Below are 23,167 nucleotides of genomic sequence, written 5' to 3'. Positions count from 1 at the left end.
TTTTCCTGGCCATTTTAGATAATATATTGTAGCAACTCTGGATACAAGCCCCCTAAGCTTGTTTTTGAGGTTGTTTGCATATTTATTTGTTTAGCGACTTGAATGGACTCTTTTAGTGATGTCTGTTTACCCTGCAATATGAAGCCTCTGCTGTCACTTCCTCAGTACAGTTTGGGAAACGGGCGCAATCATTTGCAATGACAGTGGTTTTGGAAGGGCTCTCTTTCACTGGTATTTCCCTGATATTTTATTAGGCTGTCTTCCTCTGTTGATTTCACACCCAAATCTTAGGCTCCACTAATTACTAGAATATTGCTCTACTATTTTTGACAATACCCTGGGACATAAAGTGTCCTATAGTTTTATGGTACTATAATTAAATAACTGCCAGCTATAAAGGGCTTAATGATACATATATACAATAATTATGTATGTATACAAAAATTACAATAATATGGAAAATGAGCGACCAGACTGATGTTTTAAATGTCATTGTGTTTGGTATGCTACGCCAGTATGTCATATGCAGACGGAGAAGTTCTGCATCAGCGTGTGGCCCAAGTCATACCCGTTAGATGTTTGGGACTCTCTAGATGGACTTCTGACCACCAGTGATTAGGAAAGCCTAGCAATAGAGTCACTCTGCCACCTGATGGCCACAACCTGAAATTGTACCTAGGAGATAACAGCTGTCCAAAGACCCAAAAAGGGAAAATTTGGAATGAGTACATTATTGTTCATCATGATGTAAAACATTAAGGATGAGTAGGAAAACTGGTTAGATTCATTGCAAATTCTTGTTTAACTAAAGCTGCTGAGCGATACACACAGCTATATTAAAGCCCTGAGACTGTCTTTTATGAGTTCTTTTTTTTTTTTTTTTGAGACGGAGTCTCGCTCTGTCACCCAGGCTGCAGTGCAGTGGCCGGATCTCAGCTCACTGCAAGCTCCGCCTCCCGGGTTCACGCCATTCTCCTGCCTCAGCCTCCCGAGTAGCTGGGACTACAGGCGCCCGCCACCTCGCCCGGCTAGTTTTTTGTATTTTTTAGTAGAGACGGGGTTTCACCGTGTTAGCCAGGATGGTCTCGATCTCCTGACGTCGTGATCCACCCGTCTCAGCCTCCCAAAGTGCTGGGATTACAGGCTTGAGCCACCGCGCCCGGCCATGAGTTCTTTTTAAGACAGGAATGATGTCTTTGATTTAATGCTAGATGAAATAGCAATATTGCTTTCCTCCTTTTATCTTAAATATATTTTTATTTTGAAATAATTTTAAATTTATAAAAAATTACAAAATTCACCAATTGTTAACAATATGTCATTTACTGTATTATTCTTTCATGTATGGAATTTTTTTCTGAAACATTTGAGAGTAAGAACATTATTTTAAATATAAGAAAACCAGAATTGACTTCACTGTGTGTGTGTTTTTTGAGACAGAGTCTTGCTCTTTCGCCGAGGCTGGAGTGCAATGGCGCGATCTCAGCTCACTGCAACCTCTGCCTCCTGGGTTCAAGCGATTCTCCTGCTTCAGCCTCCTGAGTAGCTGGGATTACAGGCACCTGCCACCACGCCCAGCTAATTTTTGTATTTTTTATTTTTTAGTAGAGACAGGTACACCCAGTAGTAGTACATTCAGGTAATTTTTGTATTTTTAGTAGAGACGGGTTTTTACCGTGTAGGCCAGGCTGGTCTCGAATTCCTGACCCCAGGTGATCTACCCACCTCGCCTTCCAAAGTGCTGGGATTACAGGTGTGAGCCACCATGCCCAGCCGTGTTTTCTGATGGGAGTCTTTGGTATCCTACCTTGTGCTCTTCTCTGTGTCCCCTACCCAGCCTGCTTCTTTATTTACAAAAGTACACAAGGGATGGGTAATGGTAGGAAAGAATCAGAAACGCAATTAAATATACAAAATAAAAATGAAGCCTGGCCAGGAGTGGTGACAGCACTTTGGGAGGCTGAGGTGGGTGGATTACCGGAGGTCAGGAGATCGAGACCATCCTGGACAACATGGTGAGAACCCCGTCTCTACTAAAAATACAAAAATTACCTGGGTGTGGTAGTGGGCACCTGTAATCCCAGCCACTCAGGAGGCTGAGGCAGGATAGTTGCTTGAGCCCGGGAGGTTGCAGTGAGCTGAGATCGCGCCACTGCACTCCAGCCTGGGTAACAGAGTGAGACTCTGTCAACAACAACAACAAAAAAAGCCTTCCCATCTCTTGGCTCTGTTTTACTCCTTAGAGGTAACTAATGTTAACAGTCTGTTGTCTGTCCTTTCAGACTTTTCTCATAAGTAATAATAAGATAATAGTTTATCATTACAATGATATAATGGTTTGTAGTCTAATAAGTTACTTAATAGTGTGATTTTAACTTTACAAAGTATTATATGTACTCTTCTGCAACATAAGTTTTTCCACATAACAATATATGTGGACACTCTTCCAGTATGCACATAGATCTAGCATACTTTTTAATTTGATATAGAGTATTCTGCTACATCTATGTACTATAATTCAATGTATTTAGCCACTTTTTTTTTTTTTTTTTTTTTTTTTTTTTGAGACAGAGTCTCACTCTGTCACTCAGGCTGAAGTGCAATGGTGCAATCTCGGCTCACTGCAACCTCTGCCTCCCAGGCTTAAGCGATTCTTGTGCCTCAGCCTCCTGAGTAGCTGGGATTACATGCGTGCACCACCACACCCAGCTAATTTTTGTATTTTTAGTAGAGATGGGGTTTTGCCATGTTGGCCAAGCTGGTCTCAAACTCCTGACCTCAAGTGATCCACCTGCCTCAGCCTCCTGAAGTGCCGGATTACAGGTGTGAGCCACCGTGCCCAGCCCAAGCCACTGTTGTATTAATAGAAATTTATGTTATAGTACTTTTGTTTCCAAGTGAGACACAGCAGTGAAGCCAAATGATAGCTAGTGAAGTCTTCAGAATAATTTTGAGACCTTTTCAAACTACATTTTAAAACACAGTCTGTCCCTCAAACAGCTTTGTAAAGGTGAAACTGGTCTGATGCAGTGATACCTGATCATGTTTATCTGGAAAGCTTAGGTTTGGACTGGAAAATAATGTCTTTTAAAAAACTATAATATTTTTCATTTCATAGTATTTTAAAAACCTCAGCTTTCCCCAAATATGATTTAAATAATATTTTGCTAAAAAATTATGAACTCAAAATAAAAAATCAGGGTCTATATTTGGCATTATTTTTAATGGTCATTTATGACATGGGAATGATTTGTGAGGATTAATGAAATAACATTTGTCAAGTATCTAGTACAGTACCTAGTACATAGTAAATATTTCCTTATATTCATTCATTCACAAATATTTATTAAGCCTCTACCATATGCAAGGCAGCATGCTAGGTACTAGGGTTTTAGTGATGAAAAAGGCATATATAATGTCTCCTTGCATGCAGTTTACATTCTAGAACAGTTGTTGCAAAGTGAGTCTATAAGAATGTTGGAATAATTGAGCTGGTAGCTTACTATCTTTAGAGTCAATAATAAATTAAATTTACCACAATTTTATCCATTTACTCACCATTGTTTCTTGCACCCTACTCCTTCTTTGTGGATGCTCTTTTCTCCTTACTGAAGTATATTCATTAGTAACTTTCTCAATATTGGCTTGTGGGTGATACATTTCTTAATCTTTGCATGTTAGAAACAGTCTTTATTTTGTACTTATTCTTGGATGATAGGTTATTTACCCTCAATACTTACAAGATATTTCTCCATTATCTTCTGATATCTATTGTCTCCTATATCTATTGTGGGCTGTCAGTCTTATTTTCAGTCTTTGGTAGTTTTTGGTAGGTTACTTCTCTTTAGTCTGTAGCTTTTAAGGTTTTATATTTATCATTGGTTATCTGAATTTCCCCATGCTTTATTTATTTTTACTTATCCCAGTTTGTATTCATTGAACATCTTAAAATTCAGGCCTTTCTTCAGTTTTAGAAAATTGTTGGCATTCACACCTCAAATATTGCTTCGCTGCCATTGTCTCTATTTCCTTCTATTGGAACTCCTCCTTGACTCATGTTAGCATCCCTCTATTTGACTTTCATGTTTCTTAACTATTTTTTCATGTTTTTGATCTCTGTCCACTACATTCTGAGTGAGTTCCTTGCTACTATCATTGAATCCACTGATTCTATCTTCAATTATGTCCAGTCTAGAATTATTAAGACAAGGGCCAGGCACGGTGGCACACATCTCTAATCCCAGCACTTTGGGAGGCTGAGGCAGGTGGATCACCTGAGGTCAGGAGTTCGAGACCAGCCTGGCCCAACATGGTAAAACCCCGTGTTTACTAAAAATACAAAAATTAGCCAGGTGTGGTAACGTGTACCTGTAATCCCAGCTACTCAGGAGGCTGAGGCAGGAGAATGGCTTGAACCCAGGAGGCAGAGGTTGCAGTAAGCCGAGATCACACCACTGCACTCCAGACTGGGCCACAGAGTTAAACTCTGACTCAAAAAAAAAAAAAAAAGTCACAGAAAGGAGTCATTGATCATCTTAGCTGCCTATAGCATGGGAGTAAGTGATTTGCTGGATGGCGTGTGCCTGAAAGTGGATGTACACCTCACATCTGCAGTTCGCCCCTGTGTCTGCCCACTACTGACAGGAGAGAATAAAGGGTTCTTCTCTTCTACCTTCTGAGTCTTGTATAAATGCCTCTCACTGTCAGAATCTAACTCAGAAGCCTTCTGGCAAGGACGTCTGGAAAGTATAGTTTGGGGCTTCAGTCCCTACAATACAAAGAGCATTTACAAGGAGCAAAAAATGTTTTGTCACTTAAGAATGATCCATGTATATAAACTCTTTTCCTTGTCACTAATCCTCCAGTTTTTTTCCTTAGTCTCTAACCCTTAGCCACTTTCCTTGAATGTCTGGCCATCTCTTATTCCAGGCAAAATGAATCTCCCAATATATTGTATGAAATTCTGCCTTCCTGACAGTCTTTAGGGCGACTCCTGAGTAGACCTGTAAGCATCAGCGGTCTTATTCCAGAAGGTGTCAGCATACTGGGTGTGACCATCTGTAGCCAGGCCTGACTTTCTCCCTCAGTCCACCTGGTCATCAAGACATCAAGAACTCTTCTAGAAGCCACAGGTTATTTTTTTTTTTTTTTTTTTTGCGTGTGTCGTCATTTTATCTTTTTGTATACACAGGGTCTTGCTGTGTTACCCAGGCTGGCTTTGAACTCCTGGGCTTAAGCAATTCTCCTGCCTCAACCTCAGCCTCCCAAGCAGCAGGAGGGAGAAGATGAAGTCATAGGCATGGTATTCATGATGGATTGCTCCGATTGCAGACTCACCTAATGTCCCACTCTTAGGCATTCTGTGTCTACTACAGCCCAGGAGCCAGCCATCAGCTTCTCCTCAACAGAGAAATGTTGTCTCAGAACAGAGCATTACTTAGCTCTAAACTCTTTTTTTTTTTTTTTTTTTTTTTTGAGACGGAGTCTCGCTCTGTCTCCCAGGCGGGAGTGCAGTGGCCAGATCTCAGCTCACTGCAAGCTCCGCTTCCCAGGTTCCCGCCATTCTCCTGCCTCAGCCTCCCGAGTAGCTGGGACTATAGGCGCCGCCACCTCGCCCTGCTAGTTTTTTGTATTTTTTAGTAGACACGGGGTTTCACCGTGTTAGCCAGGATGGTCTCGATCTCCTGACCTCGTGATCCGCCCGTCTCGGCCTCCCAAAGTGCTGGGATTACAGGCTTGAGCCACCGCGCCCGGCCTGCTCTAAACTCTTATGGGTCCATTTGTGACTCTCCTGTTAGGACTTCACAGAAGCCCCACACAGCTCATCTGCCACACATACTTTGAGTACCACTGGATCTGCCAAGTTGCAAGGCCCACAGGACAGCAGCTTTTACTACAGCTTGAGCTGGCTGCAAAGCCTTCCCCTGCTCTAGACCCCACTCATACTATACAGCCTTACAAGTGATTTGGTCAAAGTTTAGAAGTAGTATTTTCCAACATGGTAGAAGTTGCCTCCTAAATCCAAGGAGGCCCCCAACTTTGAAAGGCAGGGGTGGTATTGAAGAGTGACAGACCACATCCGGCACACTAGCTATGCTCTTTGTGTTGTCCTCTTGCTGCACATACAGTGTTGTACTCAAGATCGTTGTAAAGACTTTATTTCTTTGGTGGTTGCATCTCTAGCCTTATTAAGCAACATCCCTGTGGTTTAGCTTAAAAACCGTAATGAGGCCAGTTCTCTGAATTCATTCGAGCCTCTGTTCAAAAGAATGATTGATAGTGCAATTTCTTTGAGTGGGTTTTGCATTTCAGAGTGTGTAAGGAAGCGTTTGCGCATGTTTTTAAACTTTAATAAGAATCAGCTTTGTTCTTTGTCTGGACAGATGTGATGCCAGCATAGCCAGACTTTCTGCAGAGCACAAAACGACCTATGAGGGGCTCCAGCACTTGAACAAAGAACAGCAGGCTGCCAAACTTATCCTGGAAACGAAAATCAAAGACGCAGAGGGACAGGTACGACCTGTTTCAGGTAGCTTTTAGAAGCGAGTAATTTGTTCTTAGCTAAGAATAACATGGTGTTGATTATTTGTCACAGGAGAAACCAGCTGGGGCACCTAGCATGGGTTTATGCCAATGATAAGCATCTTTTCTTTGCTTCTTCCGTTCCTATTTCACTAGAGTGGCCCTTCATGTGTCTGGCAACCAAACCACCAACATTGTTTGGTATAGTCCTAATTCTTCCCCCCACCACCACATTCCTAGAACAACTAATATATTCCAGAAATTATAAATGACACCTTGAAAGTTATTTCTTTCACAAGTAAGTGATCAAGCATTCCTTTACATGCCACTCGTCCCAATTTTTGATTCAGGAAATAATGTATTCCCTGGGACTCACTGTATGTGCTCCCTCATCACATAGTCTGTATGTGGGACAAAATTAGGCAAAGCTAGAGCGAAGGCAGGCTAATGAATATGAGAGTATTTGACCTCACACATCACAGATTAATTTCACAAAGCAAAACTTTTGGTATTTCAGTTTGTTTTTTGGCCACTTAAAAGTTTCCGTTTGCCATCGTAGGGCCTGTCTTCTAGGATTTTTTCAACAGTATCTGCCTTATTTGCTACTGTTCGTTTAAAGAGACTATTCCAGTAAAACAGGTGCATCTGGTTAACTTATTGGATTAAATACATTTAAACCTTAATTATCTCTAATAAGAATATAAAGCTACTTATGTGAAAAATACAGATATTATAAAACTATGAAAAAGAATAAAAAGACAATCCAATAATAATTTCTTTTTTGAAGAATGAGTGAGGATGGAATTATTATACCAGAGAAGAGATGCTAAGGAAATCATAAGCTTTTTTATAACCGAGCCAAGTAAAATATGTACAGATATCCATCAAAAGAGACCTGCTTTCTCTTTCTTCTGGATCTGACAAATACCATGAATCTTTAAGTAAGCAACATGGAACATTCTAATTTTTGCTGAAAAGACAGAAATTTCACACAGGACTAGCTTTTGTTAAATTCCAGTATTACAAGGGGCATGGGTAGGTGGTGTGAGAAAGGAACAGGAGGGAGATAGTCTACAAGTTATATTGACTGGTGACCTGACTTGTTATGGAAGTAAATCTGAGACCTTGATGGAGTTTGTAAACAATAAAAATTCTATTTTCTATGACTAGCCATTACACTGATGGTAGAAATTCCAAAGTAAGGTTGACTGTATTTCATGACAACTGGTAGAAGTTGTGGTCTTGGGCAGGAATTGGGCTTGCTCATCAGAGAACTATATGTAAAATTAAGTGTTTAGTGCATGATGAATATTTTGGCAGTGCTACTGGTCTTGATTTTCAATGGGTATATTAGGAAGAAAATGGAGGTGGGAAGATGAGGTAGACTCATAAATGAATTTATCAAATTAGATCGAATCTTAATGCCATTGACTAGAATATGGCTTACTAAATGTTTTCTGAAGTTGCATCCAAAGACGTTAGATGTGATATTTATAAGCAAGGTTTCTTTTCCAGATTTCTCAGCTTTTGAACAGAGTGGACTTGTCAATATCAGAGCAGAGCACCAAACTGAAGATGTCCCACAGAGACAGTAACCACCAGCTTCAGCTTTTGGACACTAAGTAAGCAATCAATTTATTTAAAAAAAAACTTAAAGTTCTGTATGAGTTTATGCATTACTACAATCTTTGTCCTCTTGGTTTTTATTTATTGCACAAATTGAAAACAATAATGGAAGTTAAAAAGAAAAGTTTCCATGTAGCATGTTGCCACTTTTCCTTCATAATTATTGTTTTTTATGTTTGGATAATTATCCACCTATTCATTCAACAAGTATGTATTGCGTATTCATTGTTGGCCTAGGGGCTGAGGACCTGGTAATGAACACAAACCAGACTCTGTTCTTATCCTTATGGAGTTTAGTCTAGGGAGCTGATGACTATTCATCAATGATGTAAATGAGCATCTACTATATTATTACTAATGGTGGTAAGTACGTTAAAGGTTTGGTTCGTGGTTGTGATAGGCTGAATAATGGTCCTCTAAATATCTTCGTGTCCTAATCCCTGGAAGTTGTGAATATATTGCCTTATACGGCAAAAGGGGACTTTGCAGATGTGATTAAGTTATGGATTTTAAAATGGGTTTTCTCTGATAAGCCTGATGTGATCACTAGAGTCCTTATAAGAGGGAGGCAATAGGAGTCAAGAGAGAAGGCCATGCGATAATGGAAGCGAGACTGGAGTGATGCACTTTGAGGACAGGGCAAAGGGTTCCAAGCCGAGCAACACAGGAGGCCACTAGAAATTGCAAAAGGCAAGGAAACAATTCTCCCCTCAGAGCCTCCAGAAGAACCCGCCCTACAGACACCTGACTTCATGCCAATGAAACCTATTTTAGCCCTTCAGTTTCCAGAACTGCAAGAGAATTAATCTGTATTGTTTTCTGGCACCAGGTTTGTGGTAATTAGTTAGAGCAGCCACAGGAAACTAATTCAGCGGTGCTGTGAGAATGAGTGAGAGGTCTGGTTGTGGGGCCTTCCTGAGGAAGGGATGCTGGAGATGAGAGCTGGAGAGTGAATGGAGCTTTGCTATGTAAAGAGTAGGATGAGAATATACGAGGTTGAACAGCCCGTCGTGGGCGGAATGTGGCATGCAAGAAACTGAAAGATGACGAGGGTGACTGGAACAGGGAGTGAGGGTGAAGCAGTGGGGCATGAGGCTGCAGGGGAGGCAGGCCAGCTCGCAGGGGTCTTTTGTGACAGCAATAGACACAAATAGAAGAAGATAGAGTGAGAAGGCCCAACCTATGCCTAATCAGAATCCTATGAGAGATAATAGAGGGAATAGGGGAGAAGCAGTATCAAAAGAGAGAATGGCAGACAAGCCTACAGAATTGATGAAAAAGAAATCTCAAACTTAGAAAACCAAATACAGCGTGGGTGCAGTGGCTCATGCCTATAATCTCAGCATTCTGGGAGGCCGAGGCGGATGGATCACCTGAGGGCAGGAGTTTCAGAACAACCTGGCTAACATGGTGAAACCCTGTCTCTACTAAAAATACAAAAATTAGCCAGGTGTGGTGGCACGGGCCTGTAATCCCAGCTACTCCGGAGGCTGAGACGTGAGAATTGCTTGAGCCCAGGGGGCAGAGGTTGCAGCAGTGAGCTGAGATCGCACCACTGCACTCCAGCCTGGGCAATAGAACAAGACTGTCTCAAAAAAAAAAAATAATAATAATAATAAAGAAAAAGAAAGCAAAATACATTCCAGTAGAATAAGTAAAAAGCCAAGTCTAGATATATCAGTTTAGTGCTCTAAAACTACAGAACACCAAATACAGAAAGGTCTTAAAACAGAGAGAGAAATTAGACCAACGCTGATTCCTCAGCCATATTAATGGTGAGAAGGTGGTCTGGTACTTTCAGATACTGAGAGGCTGATTGATTGTCAGCCAGTGGGAAAATAAAGATCTTTCAGACAAATAAGAACTCAAAGTTAGCTGGGTGTGGTGGTGCATGCCTATAGTCCCAGCTGCTCAGGAGACTGAGGCAAGAGAATTGTTTGAGTCCAGGAGGTTGAGGCTGCAGTGAGCTATGATTGAGCCACTGCACTCCAGCCAAGGTGACAGAATGAGACTCTGTCTCAAAAAACAAAACAAAAACAACAACAACAACAACAACAAACGACTCAAAGTGTACTAACTACACTAATGGAATTTTAAAAAGACAGCCTTCATGGCTGGATGTAATGGTAATCCCAGCACTTTGGAAGGCTGAGGCAGGCAGATCACCTGAGGTCAGGAGTTCAAGACCAGCATGGCCAACATGGTGAAACCCTGTCTCTACTAAAAATACAAAAGATTAGCCGGGCATGGTGGTGTGTGCCTGTAGTCCCAGCTACTAGGGAGGCTGAGGCAGGAGAATCACTTCAACCTGGGAGGTGGAGGTTACAGTAAGCCAAGATTGCACCACTGCACTCTAGCCTGGACAATACAGCAACACTCTGTCTAAAAAACAAATAAAATAAATAAATAAATAAATAAAAAGACCGCTTTCAGGGAAAGGGAAAAGAGACTGGGCACCATGTCTCACGCCTGTAATCCTAATACTTTGGGACGCCTAGGTGGGTGGATCACTTGAGGTAAGGAGTTCAAGACCAGCCTGGCCAGCATAGTGAAACCCTGTCTCTACTAAAAATACGAAAGTAGCTGGAAATCACCTGAACCCAGGAGGCAGAGGTTGCAGTGAGCCGAAATCATGCCACTGCACTCCAGCCTGGGCAACAGAGTGAGACTCCATCTCAAAAAAAAAAAAAAAAAAGAAAGAAAAAACAAGAAAAAGAAAAAAAAATACAAAAAGAAGGTCCAAAATATAAGAAGAAAGGATGAGCAAAGAATATGATGAACATTGGGCAAATCTAAACAAACGGTAATATTAAAGTTGAATTTGCAGAGGATCAAAACACAACTAAAATATAAGTCAATGACAACATCTAAATGAGGAGGAAGATTTCTGAAATTATTCTTAGGAGTTTTTCAGAATCAAATTAGAGACATTGAATAACTTTAGACTTTGATAAATTAAATGTATATATTAAAATTTCTATTCTAAAAGAATAAAATTGAGTGTGTAATTTCCAAATGTTAGGAAAGATCCAAAGGACACAAATTCACATCAGATATGTGAAAGTGTTAGCAGGGGTGTGGAGAACCGGACCTCTTTATAGCACTCAGTAAAATGTGAAGTAGTACAACCACTCTAGAAAACAGTCTGGTGTTTTCTGGAAAAGTTGGACATGTTCAGACCCTAGAGAAACTCTTCCAAATGTGAACCAGGAGCTATGTATCAGTATTTTCATAACAGCATTATTATTATTTATTTATTTATTTTGAGACGGAGTCTCGCTCTGTTGCCAGGCTGGAGTGCAGTGTGCTCAGTCTCGGCTCACTGCAACCTCCAGCTCTCGGGTTCAACAATTCTCCTGCCTCAGCCTCCCGAGTAGCTGGGACTACAGGCACATGCCACCACGCCCAGCTAATTTTTGTATTTTTAGTAGAGATGGGGTTTCACCGTGTAAGCCAGGATGGTCTCAATCTCCTGACCTCATGATCTGCCCACCTCGGCCTCCCAAAGTGCTGGGATTACAGGCATGAGCCACTGTGCCCGGCCCATAACAGCATTATTTTTAATAGCAAAGATGGATAAAAACAAACCAAAACAAATGTCCATTAACAGAAGACTGGATAAGCTGTGGTATATTCACAAAATTGAATATTATTCAACAATGAAAATGAGTTCACTACAGCTACAAATCAGCGTGAATGAATCTCACAAACATATGCTGGGTGAAAAAAGAAGTAGAAAACTCGTATTGTAGTACTGTTCCATTTATATAAAATTAAAAAAAATGCAATGCTGGCCAGGCAAGGGGGCTCATGCTTGTAATCCCAGCACTGTGGGAGCCCAAGGCAGGCAGATCATTTGTGGTCAGGAGACCAGCCTGGCCAACATGGTGAAACCCTGTCTCTAAAAAACCACAAAAATTAGCTGGGCGTGGTGGTGCGTGCCTGTAGTCCCAGCTATTCAAGAGCCTGAGGGAGGAGAGTCACTTGAACCTGAGAGGCAGAGGTTGCAGTGAGCCGAAATCACACCACTGTACTCTGTACTCCTGTCTGGGCGACAGAGCGAGACTCCGTCTCAAAAAAAAAAAAAAAAATGCAATGCTGAAAAATATGCTGTTTTAGGATCCAAACCAATAGAATAAAATGATAAAGGACAATAAGTTCCAGTAAATGGTTACTTCTTGGGTTGTGGGGTGATTGCAGAGTACACTGGGGTCTTCTAAGGTCCTGGCCATGTTCCATGTCTTAACCTAGTGGGGGTTCACGGTTGTGTACTTAGGGTACAGGCTAGCTTCCATGCTGGCTCTCACATAACAGTGCAGAGATCAGTGGTCCAGAGGAGGCAGGCAGCACTCACAACTCAGTGTGGTTTTTCCAAGGCTCCAGTCCTTGTCGCTTCCCAGTAACCTGGGACAGGGAGAGAGTCCAGGGCAGAAGCTTTGTTTTTGAAGATATGACTGGAAAGCCATGCTTATGACTTTTATGCATCCGGAGGCTCCACCTCGCTGCAAGGGAGCCTGGGAAATGTGGTCTCTGGCTAGGCAGCTATGTACCCAGTTGACGTTTGAGGGCTTCTTAATAAGGAAGAAGAAGAGAACATATTGCAGGACAAGTGGTGGCTCTACTACAAGGGGTGTTCATGTTATCATTATTTAAATCACTTGTCTACATCGCATACATTCTTCTGTATTTTATTACATATTATAATAAAAACTGGAAAGAAGTAATTAAGAGGGAGGTAGCATGTATGGACAGTTATAAGGAATTTGGGAAAGGAGAGGAATGGAAGGATGGGAGGGTTTTATTTTTTCTTTCAATTTTTCTTTTGATTTACATTAGGAAGTATCCATAGAGGGCACGGGCAATTTGGGGAACTTTAGAGAGAAAGGGAGCCAGGTTCTAGTCCCAAGAGATAAAAGGGACTAGAAGGAAGAGCCTGGGGAAGAAGGGGACCTTAGAAGAGGACATGAGAGACACTGTGTCCTCTGAGCCAGGAGTGTCGTGGACCCTCGGAACTGCACGGGTCTGCAGCTAGCCCAGCTCTGTGCTGCTGTGTCACCTCAGTGCCTGTGCCACCCACTCCTCGTGAGTAGGAAGCACCATCAAATGGTTTATCTGTTGTATTCTCCTGCCTTGCCAGCTTCCCAAGTTAGTGCTAAGTGCAATTCTAAGAAAAGGTAAACTTGCAATTCTGATTGAGCCGAGTTTAATGCTGGCATATATACCAGAAATACGATAGTTGGAAATTGATGTTATATGATGTCATTAAAAAAATTGTTAGAACCAGAAATAGCATTTGACCCAGCAATCCCATTACTGGGCATATACCCAAAGGAATATACATCATTCAGTTATAAAGATACATGCATACATATGTTTATTACAGCACTATTCACAATAGTAAAGACATGGAATCAACCCAAATATCCATCAATGATAGACTGGATAAAGAAAATATGGTACTTATATACCATGGAATACTATGCAACCATAAAAAGGAATGAGATCATGTCCTTTGCAGGGACATGCATGGAGCTGGAAGCCATTATCCTCAGCAAAGTAACGCAGGAACAGAAAACCAAACACCGCATGTTCTTACTTGTAGGTGGGAGCTGAACAATGAGAACATGTGGACACAGAGAGGGGATCAACACATACTGGGGTTTGGGGGCATGGGTGGGGCAAGGGAGAGCATCAGGAAAAATAGCTAATAGACGCAGGGCTTAATACCTAGGTGATGGGTTGACAGATGCAGCAAACCACCATGGCACATGTTTATCTGTGTAACAAACCTGCATATCCTGCACATGTACCCTGGAACTTAAAACAAAAAAATAAAAATAAAAAAACTGTTTTACATCTAACTTGCAATTTATTTTTATTTTTATTTTTTTAGATTTAAAGGTACAGTTGAGGAACTCAGTAACCAGATATTATCTGCACGGAGTTGGTTGCAACAGGAACAAGAACGGATAGAAAAAGAGCTTTTACAGAAAATTGATCAGCTTTCCTTGATTGTGAAGGAAAACAGTGTAGGTATTGATGTTTAGCAATAATTTAGTAAAGTTATTCAATGGGGGCCTACACTGTTTGAATGATAATACCTAGTAATTTATCACTGATTTATTTGGCACCACCTAAAGCTGTTCAATTGTTTCTTGTCTTAAAATCTATTGCCATAGTTCATATTGATTATTTGTATTCTTCATAAAGAGATAGAACACTCTGAATTCTTTTGGTTAACAAAGACTAAGTAGAAAATTTCAGTACTTTCAGTTAAGATGAACTTAAGCTAAAACCTTAATGATCCAAATTGTTCATCTGCATTTCTACATAAAACTAAGAATTACCAACTTTGTCCTTGTTTGTTTTAATTTCTTGATCTGGTTTTGCTTTTTTTTGCCTGGTGTTGAATAGATTTCTGTCTCCAGATCACGCCATTCTACTGTAGCTACATGTGAGATACCGCAGTGCAACATGTAAACAGAATCCACCATTTTTTCCCCCATTTTCCTTATCCTTCATCCCAGTCTCTCACAGAGCTAAGGTTTGTAGAACTGCTCAAAAACGATATCAAGAAAGTCTTGTGCTGGGCACTGTGGCTCACTCCTGTAATCCCAACACTTTGGGAGGCTGAGGCAGGAGGATCGGTTGAGCTGGGCAACGTGGTGAAACCCCATCTCTACAAAAAACACAAAAATTAGCTGAGCATGGTGACACACGCTTGCAGTCCCAGCTACTTGGGAGGCTGAGCCCTAATCAAGCTTGAGCCCAGGAAGGTCAAGACTGCAGTGAGCTATGACTGCACCACTGCACTCCAGCCTGGGCGACAGAGCGAGACTCTATCTCAAAAAAAAAAAAAGAAAGGCTTGCATATGTAGTATTCAAAATTGTTATGCTCCCAAACCAGTACCTGGCAAGCAAATTTTCATTGGTTTTAATTGTTTAGCATGACATCTCCATCTCCCTTTCCTTTTCTTGCACTGTTTCCGCTTGTTGGATATTGACAATTGAGCTGAAATGACTGGTGCAGTACATCTCTAACTCTCCTCTCTCCAGATGTGGAGCTGTTGAATTGCAGACTCCGCATTGAGCACCATCAAGAGAGGAGTATCATGCCATAACCCACTTACAGCTTGGAGTTTGCAGTCTTGGCCTCCAAGCTCACTGGCAGACACAGATTCCCATAAAAACCAAGCATGTGGAAAGGAAAAAGGAAAAAAGGAAAGACTTAATTTTTGTATATGATTTTATATCTATTTAAGATACTAGATATGTTCTTTTAAGTATTTCCCTGTGTTTCCATCACATCTACTGATTGACTTACTTGGATTTATACTAATAATACATTAGTACTAATTTGTACTAATACATTTGTACTAATAATTCTGGGTCTTTGAATCACTGTTTATATATGGGTTTGTTTAATAGCTAACAGTAAACCCCAGGATAATGGTGGCTTTCATGAAATAGAAACTTATTTTTTATTTCTCATAACAGAAGTCTGGGTATAGGTAATGCAGGACTGACGTGATAGCTTGTCAGTCCTCAGTGACCAAGGATCCTTCTAGTTTAACTTTTTGCCAATCCTAGAGTGATCCATATCTTCATAATTCAGTATAGCTGCTAGAGCTCCAGCCATTCTGGCTGAATTCCAGAAAGGGAAGGAAGAAGGAAGGAGTAAGGATATACATCAGCTGTCTTTTAACTTTTCCTGGAAACTGCCGTATACACTTGTACTTACATCTCATTGAATGTAGTATTTTTTTTTTTTTTTTTTGAGACAGAGTCTCACTCTGTTACCTAGGCTGGAGTGCAATGGCAAGATCTTGGCTCACTGCAACCTCGCCTCCCGGGTTCAAGTGATTCTCCTGCCTCAGCCTCCCATGTAGCTGGGATTACAGCACTCACCACCATCCCTGGCTAACTTTTGTATTTTTAGTAGAGACAGGGTTTCACCATGTTGGCCAGGCTTGTCTCTAACTCCTGACCTCAAGTAATCTGCCTGCCTTGGCCTCCCAAAGTGCTGGAATTACAGGTGTGAGCCACCACACCTGGCCTGAAAATGTATTCTTTATTTTGAATGACCTTGTACCCAGCTGAAAATCATGGATCTGTTAAGGAAGAAAGGGAGAATGGATAGTATGGTGGGCAACAAGCAGGTGTTGCAAATCTGTTTCTTGCAGATTGTTGTTAAATGATATTATGGCTGATGTGAATGCAATGCGGATTTCTTTTTGGAGTGATTAAGTGCAGCTCTTGTCATGGATCTCAGGGAGCCAGTGAAAGGGATATGGAGAAGAAGCTCAGCCAGATGTCAGCCAGACTTGACAAAATAGAAGAAGGTCAAAAGAAGACTTTCGATGGTCAGAGAACAAGGCAAGAAGAGGAAAAGATGCACGGGCGAATCACCAAGCTGGAGTTACAGATGAACCAGAACATCAAGGAAATGAAAGCGGAAGTTAATGCTGGTAGGCCAAAACGAAAACAACTCACATGCATTATTTTCTGTTTGATCTAAAATCTATTAATTAGTATCCCCTGCAACTACCTATGAACCTGGCCAATGGTAATAACTGTGAAATATCCTTAGTTGATTTTCTGAGTAGCTGTGCTGTGTTGTCTAAGTAGCTACAATGCTGTATGAATTTCACCTGTATAAAGAGCCCCCATGAGAGACAGGCAAACAAAACTGAAATTGCTTAGCCTGCAACTGAGGTACATTTTCTTTAGCATCATCTGCCAAGTCTTTTCTGTTCATAGCCAAGGTTAACATGTCTCAGAAGGAAGCACATATCTTTGAGGGGGTTTCAAGGGCTTATTTTATAGTGCTAGCAGTATAGTACCACGCTGGCAATGAATGAGTTTCCTCTACTGGCAGGTCAGCACGGCCCGTCAGTTCACACTTGCTTAGAGGAGAACATTAGCGCTGATTTCAAGTTCTGAGTGCCGTCATATACAGGAGGGATTAGATTTATACTCTGAACTCAGGAATACAGAACTGTGACCACTAAGTGGAAGATACCCGAAGACAGCTTTTAACTCAATATGAGGCAGAAGTACCTTAAAGTTCCTGAGTCCTAAAAGATTGATGGCTTTGGGAGCTTGAGAGCTCTTTGTTATGGAAAATACTCAAGTAGAGGCTGATTGATTGTGGTCAGGAAGAAGATGTTCCTCTAGCGTGAGAAGTGGAATTAAATTCTCTCCCAGCTTCTTCCAATTGTATGATCCCATGAATTTTCTTCTGTGACATTGTTCTGTTTTGGCCACATGGAAATGAAAGTGCTAGTTATCCCAAGAATAATTTTGTTATTACCACCAAATGTTTATTATTTTATTTGTAGGAGCTATAATTAAATATATAAATTGGAGAACTTGTAAAGATAAAAATGAATTTTCTTTCTTAGTCTTTGGACTTTTAAAATATGGTATTTGAATATTTCATCGATGTTTAACTTTGCATCATTCCCTGAATGAATGTATTGTTATCTATTTAACATACCATTGAGGATGTTAATATTTAGCACCTAATATGAAAAGCCTCTGAACCTTAAGATAAAGACATTGTCTTTATTACAAAGACAATATATTTCTTCTTTCTTTTTTTGTTTTGGAGACAGAATCTTGCTCTGTTGCCAGCCTGGAGTGCAGTGGCGTGATCTCGGCTCACTGCAACCTCTGCCTCCAGGGTTCAAGCGATTCTCCTGCCTCAGCCTCCTGAGTAGCTGGGATTACAGGCACCCGCCATCATGCCCAGCTAATTTTTTTTTTTTTTTTTTTTTTTGCTATTTTTAATAGAGACTAGGTTTCACCACGTTGGCCAGGCTGGTCTTGAACTCCCAGCCTCAAATGATCCTCCTGCCTCAGCCTGCTGAAGTGCTGGGATTACAGGCAAGAGCCACCAGGCCTAGCCTCATGATGCTTTTTTACCCTTTATTATTTCCATATTTTTTGGAAATTAAAAAAAAAATGACAGAATGAGACAGGGGCTCACTCTGTTGCCTAGGCTGCAGTGAAGTGGTGTGATCGTAGCTAACTGCAACCTCTTGGGCTCAAGTGAACCCTCTGCCTCGACCTACTGAGCAGCTAGGACTTTGGGCATGTGCCACCATGCCCAGCTCATTTTTTTATTTAAAAAAAAATTTTATTTAAGAGATGGGGCCTCAGTATGTTGCCCAGACTGGTCTGGAACTCCTGGCCTCAAGCAGTCCTCTTGCCTTGACCTGCCAAAGCGCTGGAATTACAGGTGTGAGCCACTGCGAGGTCGCCCTTTTATTGTTTCAGTGTATATATCCTAAGAACAAGGATATTCCCTTATAAATAACTTCAGTACAATGTATCATCAATGAAATTTTTTTAATATTCAATTTTCAATGTGCCATTGTTTCCTTTATAGCAACCCTTTTCTAGTCCAGTGTCTTTTTTTTCTAATTGCATGTTTTTTAAATAAAAAATTATTGTATATATTTAAGATATACAACAAGATGTTTATATTTTGATATACATATACATAGTGAAATAGTTACCGTATTCAAGCAGGTTAACATACGTATCGTCTCACAGGTATTTGTGTGTGTGTGTGTGTGTGTGTGTGTGTGTGTGTGTGTGTGTATGGCAACAACACCCGAAAATGTACTCTTTTAGCAAAAATCCCAAATACAATACAGTATTATTGACTGTAGTCCTCATGCTATACATTAGATGTCTGGTTTTGTTCATTCTGCATATCAGCAATTTGTATCTTTTGACCTGCATCTCCCCATTTCCTCCTCTTCCTCCCCACCTTTGGCAACCACCATTTTATTCTCTATTCTATTTTTTTTTTTTTTTTCTTTGAGACAGAGTCCTGCTCTGTCACCCAGGCTGGAGTGCAGTGGCGCGATCTCGGCTCACTGTGACCTATTCTTCCCTGGTTCAAGTGATTCTCATGCCTCAGCCTCGTGGATAGCTGGGATTGTAGATGTGCACCACCATGCCTGGCTAATCTTTGTATTTTTAGTAGAGATGGAGTTTCATAGTGTTGGCCAGGCTGGTCTCGAACTCCTGACCTCAAGTAATCCACCCACCTTGGCTGGCCGGCCTGCCTTCCTGCCTGCCTGCCTGCCTGCCTTCCTTCTTTCCTTCCTTCCTTCCTTCCTTCCTTCCTTCCTTCCTTCCTTCCTTCCTTCTTTCCTTCCTTCCTTCCTTCTTTCCTTCCTTCTCTCCTTCCTCCCTCTCTCTCCTTCCTTCCTTCCTTCCTTTCTTTTTCTCTTTCCTTCCTTCCTTCCTTCTCTTTCTTTTTTTAGATTCCACATATGAGATCATGCAGTATTTTTCTTTCTGTATGTGTCTTATTTCACTTAGCATAATGTCCTCCATTTTTATCCATTTGTGACAAATGGCAGGCTCTCTTTTTTTTTTTGTAGGGATGAATAATATTCATCATATGCATATATACACAACTTCTTTATTCACTAATTTTTTGGACACACTTCATTTGTTTCCATATCTTGGCTATTGTAAATAATGGTGCAATGAACAAGGGAGTGCAGATATCTTTATGAGGTAGTAATTTAATTTCCTTTGGGAATATACCCAGTAGTGAGATTGCTGGGTCGTATGGTAGTTCTATTTTAAATTTCCTTTTTTTTTTTTTTTTTTTTTGAGACGGAGTCTCGCTCTGTCGCCCAAGTTGGAGTGCAGTGGCCGGATCTCAGCTCACTGCAAGCTCCGCCGCCCGAGTTCACGCCATTCTCCTGCCTCAGCCTCCCGAGTAGCTGGGACTACAGGCGCCTGCCACCTCGCCCGGCTAGTTTTTTGTATTTTTTAGTAGAGACGGGGTTTCACCGTGTTAGCCAGGATGGTCTTGATCTCCTGACCTCGTGATCCTCCCGTCTCGGCCTCCCAAAGTGCTGGGATTACAGGCTTGAGCCACCGCGCCCGGCCTTAAATTTCTTTAGTAACTTCTATACCAAGCTTGTCCAACCCACATCTTGCAGGCCACATGTGACCCAGGATGGCTTTGAATGAAGCCCAACCCAAATTTGTAAACTTTCTTAAAACATTGAGAATTTTTTGTGATTTTTTTTGTTTGTTTAGCTCATCAGCTATCATTAGTGTTAGTGTGTTTGTATTGTCCAAGACAATTATTCCAGTGTGGTCCAGGAAAGCCGAAAGATTGGACACCCCTGCCCTATACTGTTTTCCACAATGGCTGCCCCATTCTGCATTCCCACCAGCAGTGTACAAGTGTTCCCCTTTCTTCACACCCTTGCCAACACTTGTACTCTTTTGTCTTTTTGATAGTAGCCATCCTAACGGGTGTGAGGTAATAACTCATTGTGGTTTTAATTTGTATTGCCCTTATGATTAGTGATGTTGGCCCTTCGGGTTCTAATCCAGAATTACGCATCATATTTAGTTGTCATGTTTCTTTATTTAGTCTGTGTTATTCTGGATCAGTTTCTCAGTGATCTTGACAGTTTTAAAGAGTACCAGCCAGCCAGCATTTTGTAGACTATCCCTCCTCAGTTTAGATTGGTTTGCTTCGTTTTTTTTTTTTTTGAGATGGAGTCTTGCTCTGTCCCCCAGGCTGGAGTGCAGTAGTACAATCTTGGCTCACTGCAACCTCCGCTTCCTGGGTTCAAGCGATTCTCCTGCCTCAGCCTCCTAAGTAGCTGGGACTACAGGCATGCACCACCATACTCAGCTAATCTTTGTATTTTTAGTAGAGACGAGGTGTCGCCATGTTGGCCAGGCTGGTCTCGAACTCCTGACCTCAGGTGATCCACCCGCATTGGCCTCCCAAAGTGCTGGGATTACTGGTATGAGACACCGTACTAGGCCTGTTTGCTTCATCTTGATATGATTTAGGTTGTGCATTTGGTATTCTTTAAAAATGTCAAGAAGTGATGTCATGCCCTGCTCAGGGTATCTTTTCAGGAGTTACATGATGTTGGTTTCTCCCAGTATTGGTGACATGAGCTTTGATCACTTGGTTAAAGTGGTATGTGACAGTCTTCTCCATTGTAATAGTTACTTTTTCCTTTTTGTAAATTAAAAAGTAGTCTCTAGGGAGAAACTAGAAACTGACCTGTTCCCCATCAAACTTTTACCCCAAGGGTTTTAGCATCTATTAATAATTTTTGCCTGAATCAACCATTACTAGATGATACAGAATTTGATATAGAATTTTAAAAAAATATTAACTGTTGTGAAATTTACCTCTCCTTCAAGGGTTTACAGCTGTCTATGAAAGCATAGGATCCCTCAGGCAAGTTCTCGAGGCCAAGATGAAGCTGGACAGGGACCAGCTACAGAAGCAAATCCAGCTGATGCAGAAACCAGAAACCCCCATGTGAAGGGAGCTGGGACAAAGTCCTAAAAGACAGTTTTGCCAGTGGGGCTAGGAGCCGGATACCTCTGTAGCCAGGCCGTCGCCGCATTCGGGATTGTTCCATCCATGGCGTGCATGTGCCAAGAAATGTGTTTAATGGGTCTAAATGTTTACCTTGAGTCTTGAAAATACTCTTTCTTTAAAAGTATGAAATACAGTTTTTACCAGTTTATTTCACTTCTCTAAATTCAATGGAAATCCCCCACCCTGGATTTTGAAAGGCTCTTATCTTCTTCATTTTATGAATGGAAAAATGACAATTTTTCTTCAATGCTTGATGCACTAATGAAGACTGTTTACTATTTTGAAAAATGTCATGGCTATTTTTTTTTAATCAAGAAACTAATGAATCATCACAGGAATGTGTTGTTCCTCACCCTAAATTAAGAGAATGTCCCAGTAGATTAGACTTCAACCTTTGAGTCCAATTTGGATTTTCTTATTGTTGTCTATGCATTTCTTATATTGGTTATCTTCTTGTAAATCTTCTGTCTTTTGTAAGGGGAAAGGATTTAACATTTAGAATAAATCCCACCATTTATGTAATGGAAATAGTTTAAAAATTGCTAACTGCCATATGGATTGCAAATTAAATGGAGACTTATTTAGATAAAGTGAGGCTCAATATTGGCATCGACCACCTAGATATTACAGGTTTTAATATTTAAAACTATTTTTGAATTATCCACAGCCTGTATAGTGATAGCCATATATTTAATAATGGAATGGTGGTTAACAGTCTATTTACTGCACAATTAATTGTTCACTAATCAAATAGAATGTGATAATTTTTCAGACTTTATGATCTCTCTCTTTCCAAAATTGGCACAAAGTGCTAGGGTTTATATACACTTATTGTAACTGTATTTTTGTGCCTTGGTTTTATCATGTCAATGCACTGTACTCTGTAAAAGTTTTGCAGACAAAATAGAAAGTATGATAATCCGTCAGAAGTATGATGTAAAACTAGAATCCTCTGTATTTTTTAAATGTTCTAAAAATTTTATCACTGTTAAGGTATTAATCATTCAGTATTACTAATGGAATAGAAATTCATACTTTTGTATGGACAACAATTCAAATTGATATTGCATTTATAGCACTGTCAAGAAACTTTCATCTTGAGCAACTTTATAGATGATGGGTGTTTTATTTTCAATCGCCATATGTGATCAGTCATTGGAAATTGGCCCCAGTGCTGTTTGTTCATCTCTGTATGTAAAAACTGACAGTGAGACACACTGATCTGAACTGTGAGGGTGCCCCAGGAAAAAGAAAAACAGGAATACTTTAACAATTAAAAAGAAAAAAAAAATGTTTTTTGTTTGCCAAGGACTCAGGAAAATAAAAAGCATTTTCTATTTTTAGGATAAATCACAAATGCAGTATCTAACTGGCTATTACTGTTTACCCATATAAAATATGCTGCTAAAGTACATATTTTGCTCTCAATGGCTTGACAATTTTTTTCAAATTTGGACGTGAGAGGTTATATAGGGACTCTATTATCCAACACATATTTTCTTATTTTGCCACAAATTTCCACTTAACAAAGGAAAAAAAGAGGCGATTGCTGTTTTGCAATCAGAAAGTGAATTTCTTCTGTGGTAGCGTACACATGTTTCATGTGGTTCTCCACGTTTAAGC

General features: G+C 40.6%; 1 protein-coding gene across 12 annotated transcripts in view; it reads left to right on the top strand.

Moving 5' to 3' along the window:
- The window catches only part of LOC105489414 (family with sequence similarity 81 member A), a 124,298-nt gene extending 101,397 nt beyond the window's left edge, over window positions 1-22,901 (top strand). For all 12 annotated transcript variants that reach the window (XM_011754297.3, XM_071066771.1, XM_011754277.3 and 9 more), the window contains 5 exons: window positions 6,384-6,513; window positions 8,038-8,144; window positions 14,042-14,177; window positions 16,421-16,616; window positions 21,361-22,901. In XM_011754297.3, the coding sequence (XP_011752599.1) occupies window positions 6,384-6,513; window positions 8,038-8,144; window positions 14,042-14,177; window positions 16,421-16,616; window positions 21,361-21,485 (694 nt within the window). In that variant the 3' untranslated portion in view covers window positions 21,486-22,901. The remainder of the gene's footprint in view (window positions 1-6,383; window positions 6,514-8,037; window positions 8,145-14,041; window positions 14,178-16,420; window positions 16,617-21,360) is intronic.
- The last annotated feature ends 266 nt before the right edge of the window (window positions 22,902-23,167 follow it).

This window comes from Macaca nemestrina, chromosome 7 (genome assembly GCF_043159975.1).
Source record: "Macaca nemestrina isolate mMacNem1 chromosome 7, mMacNem.hap1, whole genome shotgun sequence".
Taxonomy (NCBI): domain Eukaryota; kingdom Metazoa; phylum Chordata; class Mammalia; order Primates; family Cercopithecidae; genus Macaca; species Macaca nemestrina.
This window is presented reverse-complemented; position numbering and strand designations above follow the sequence as displayed.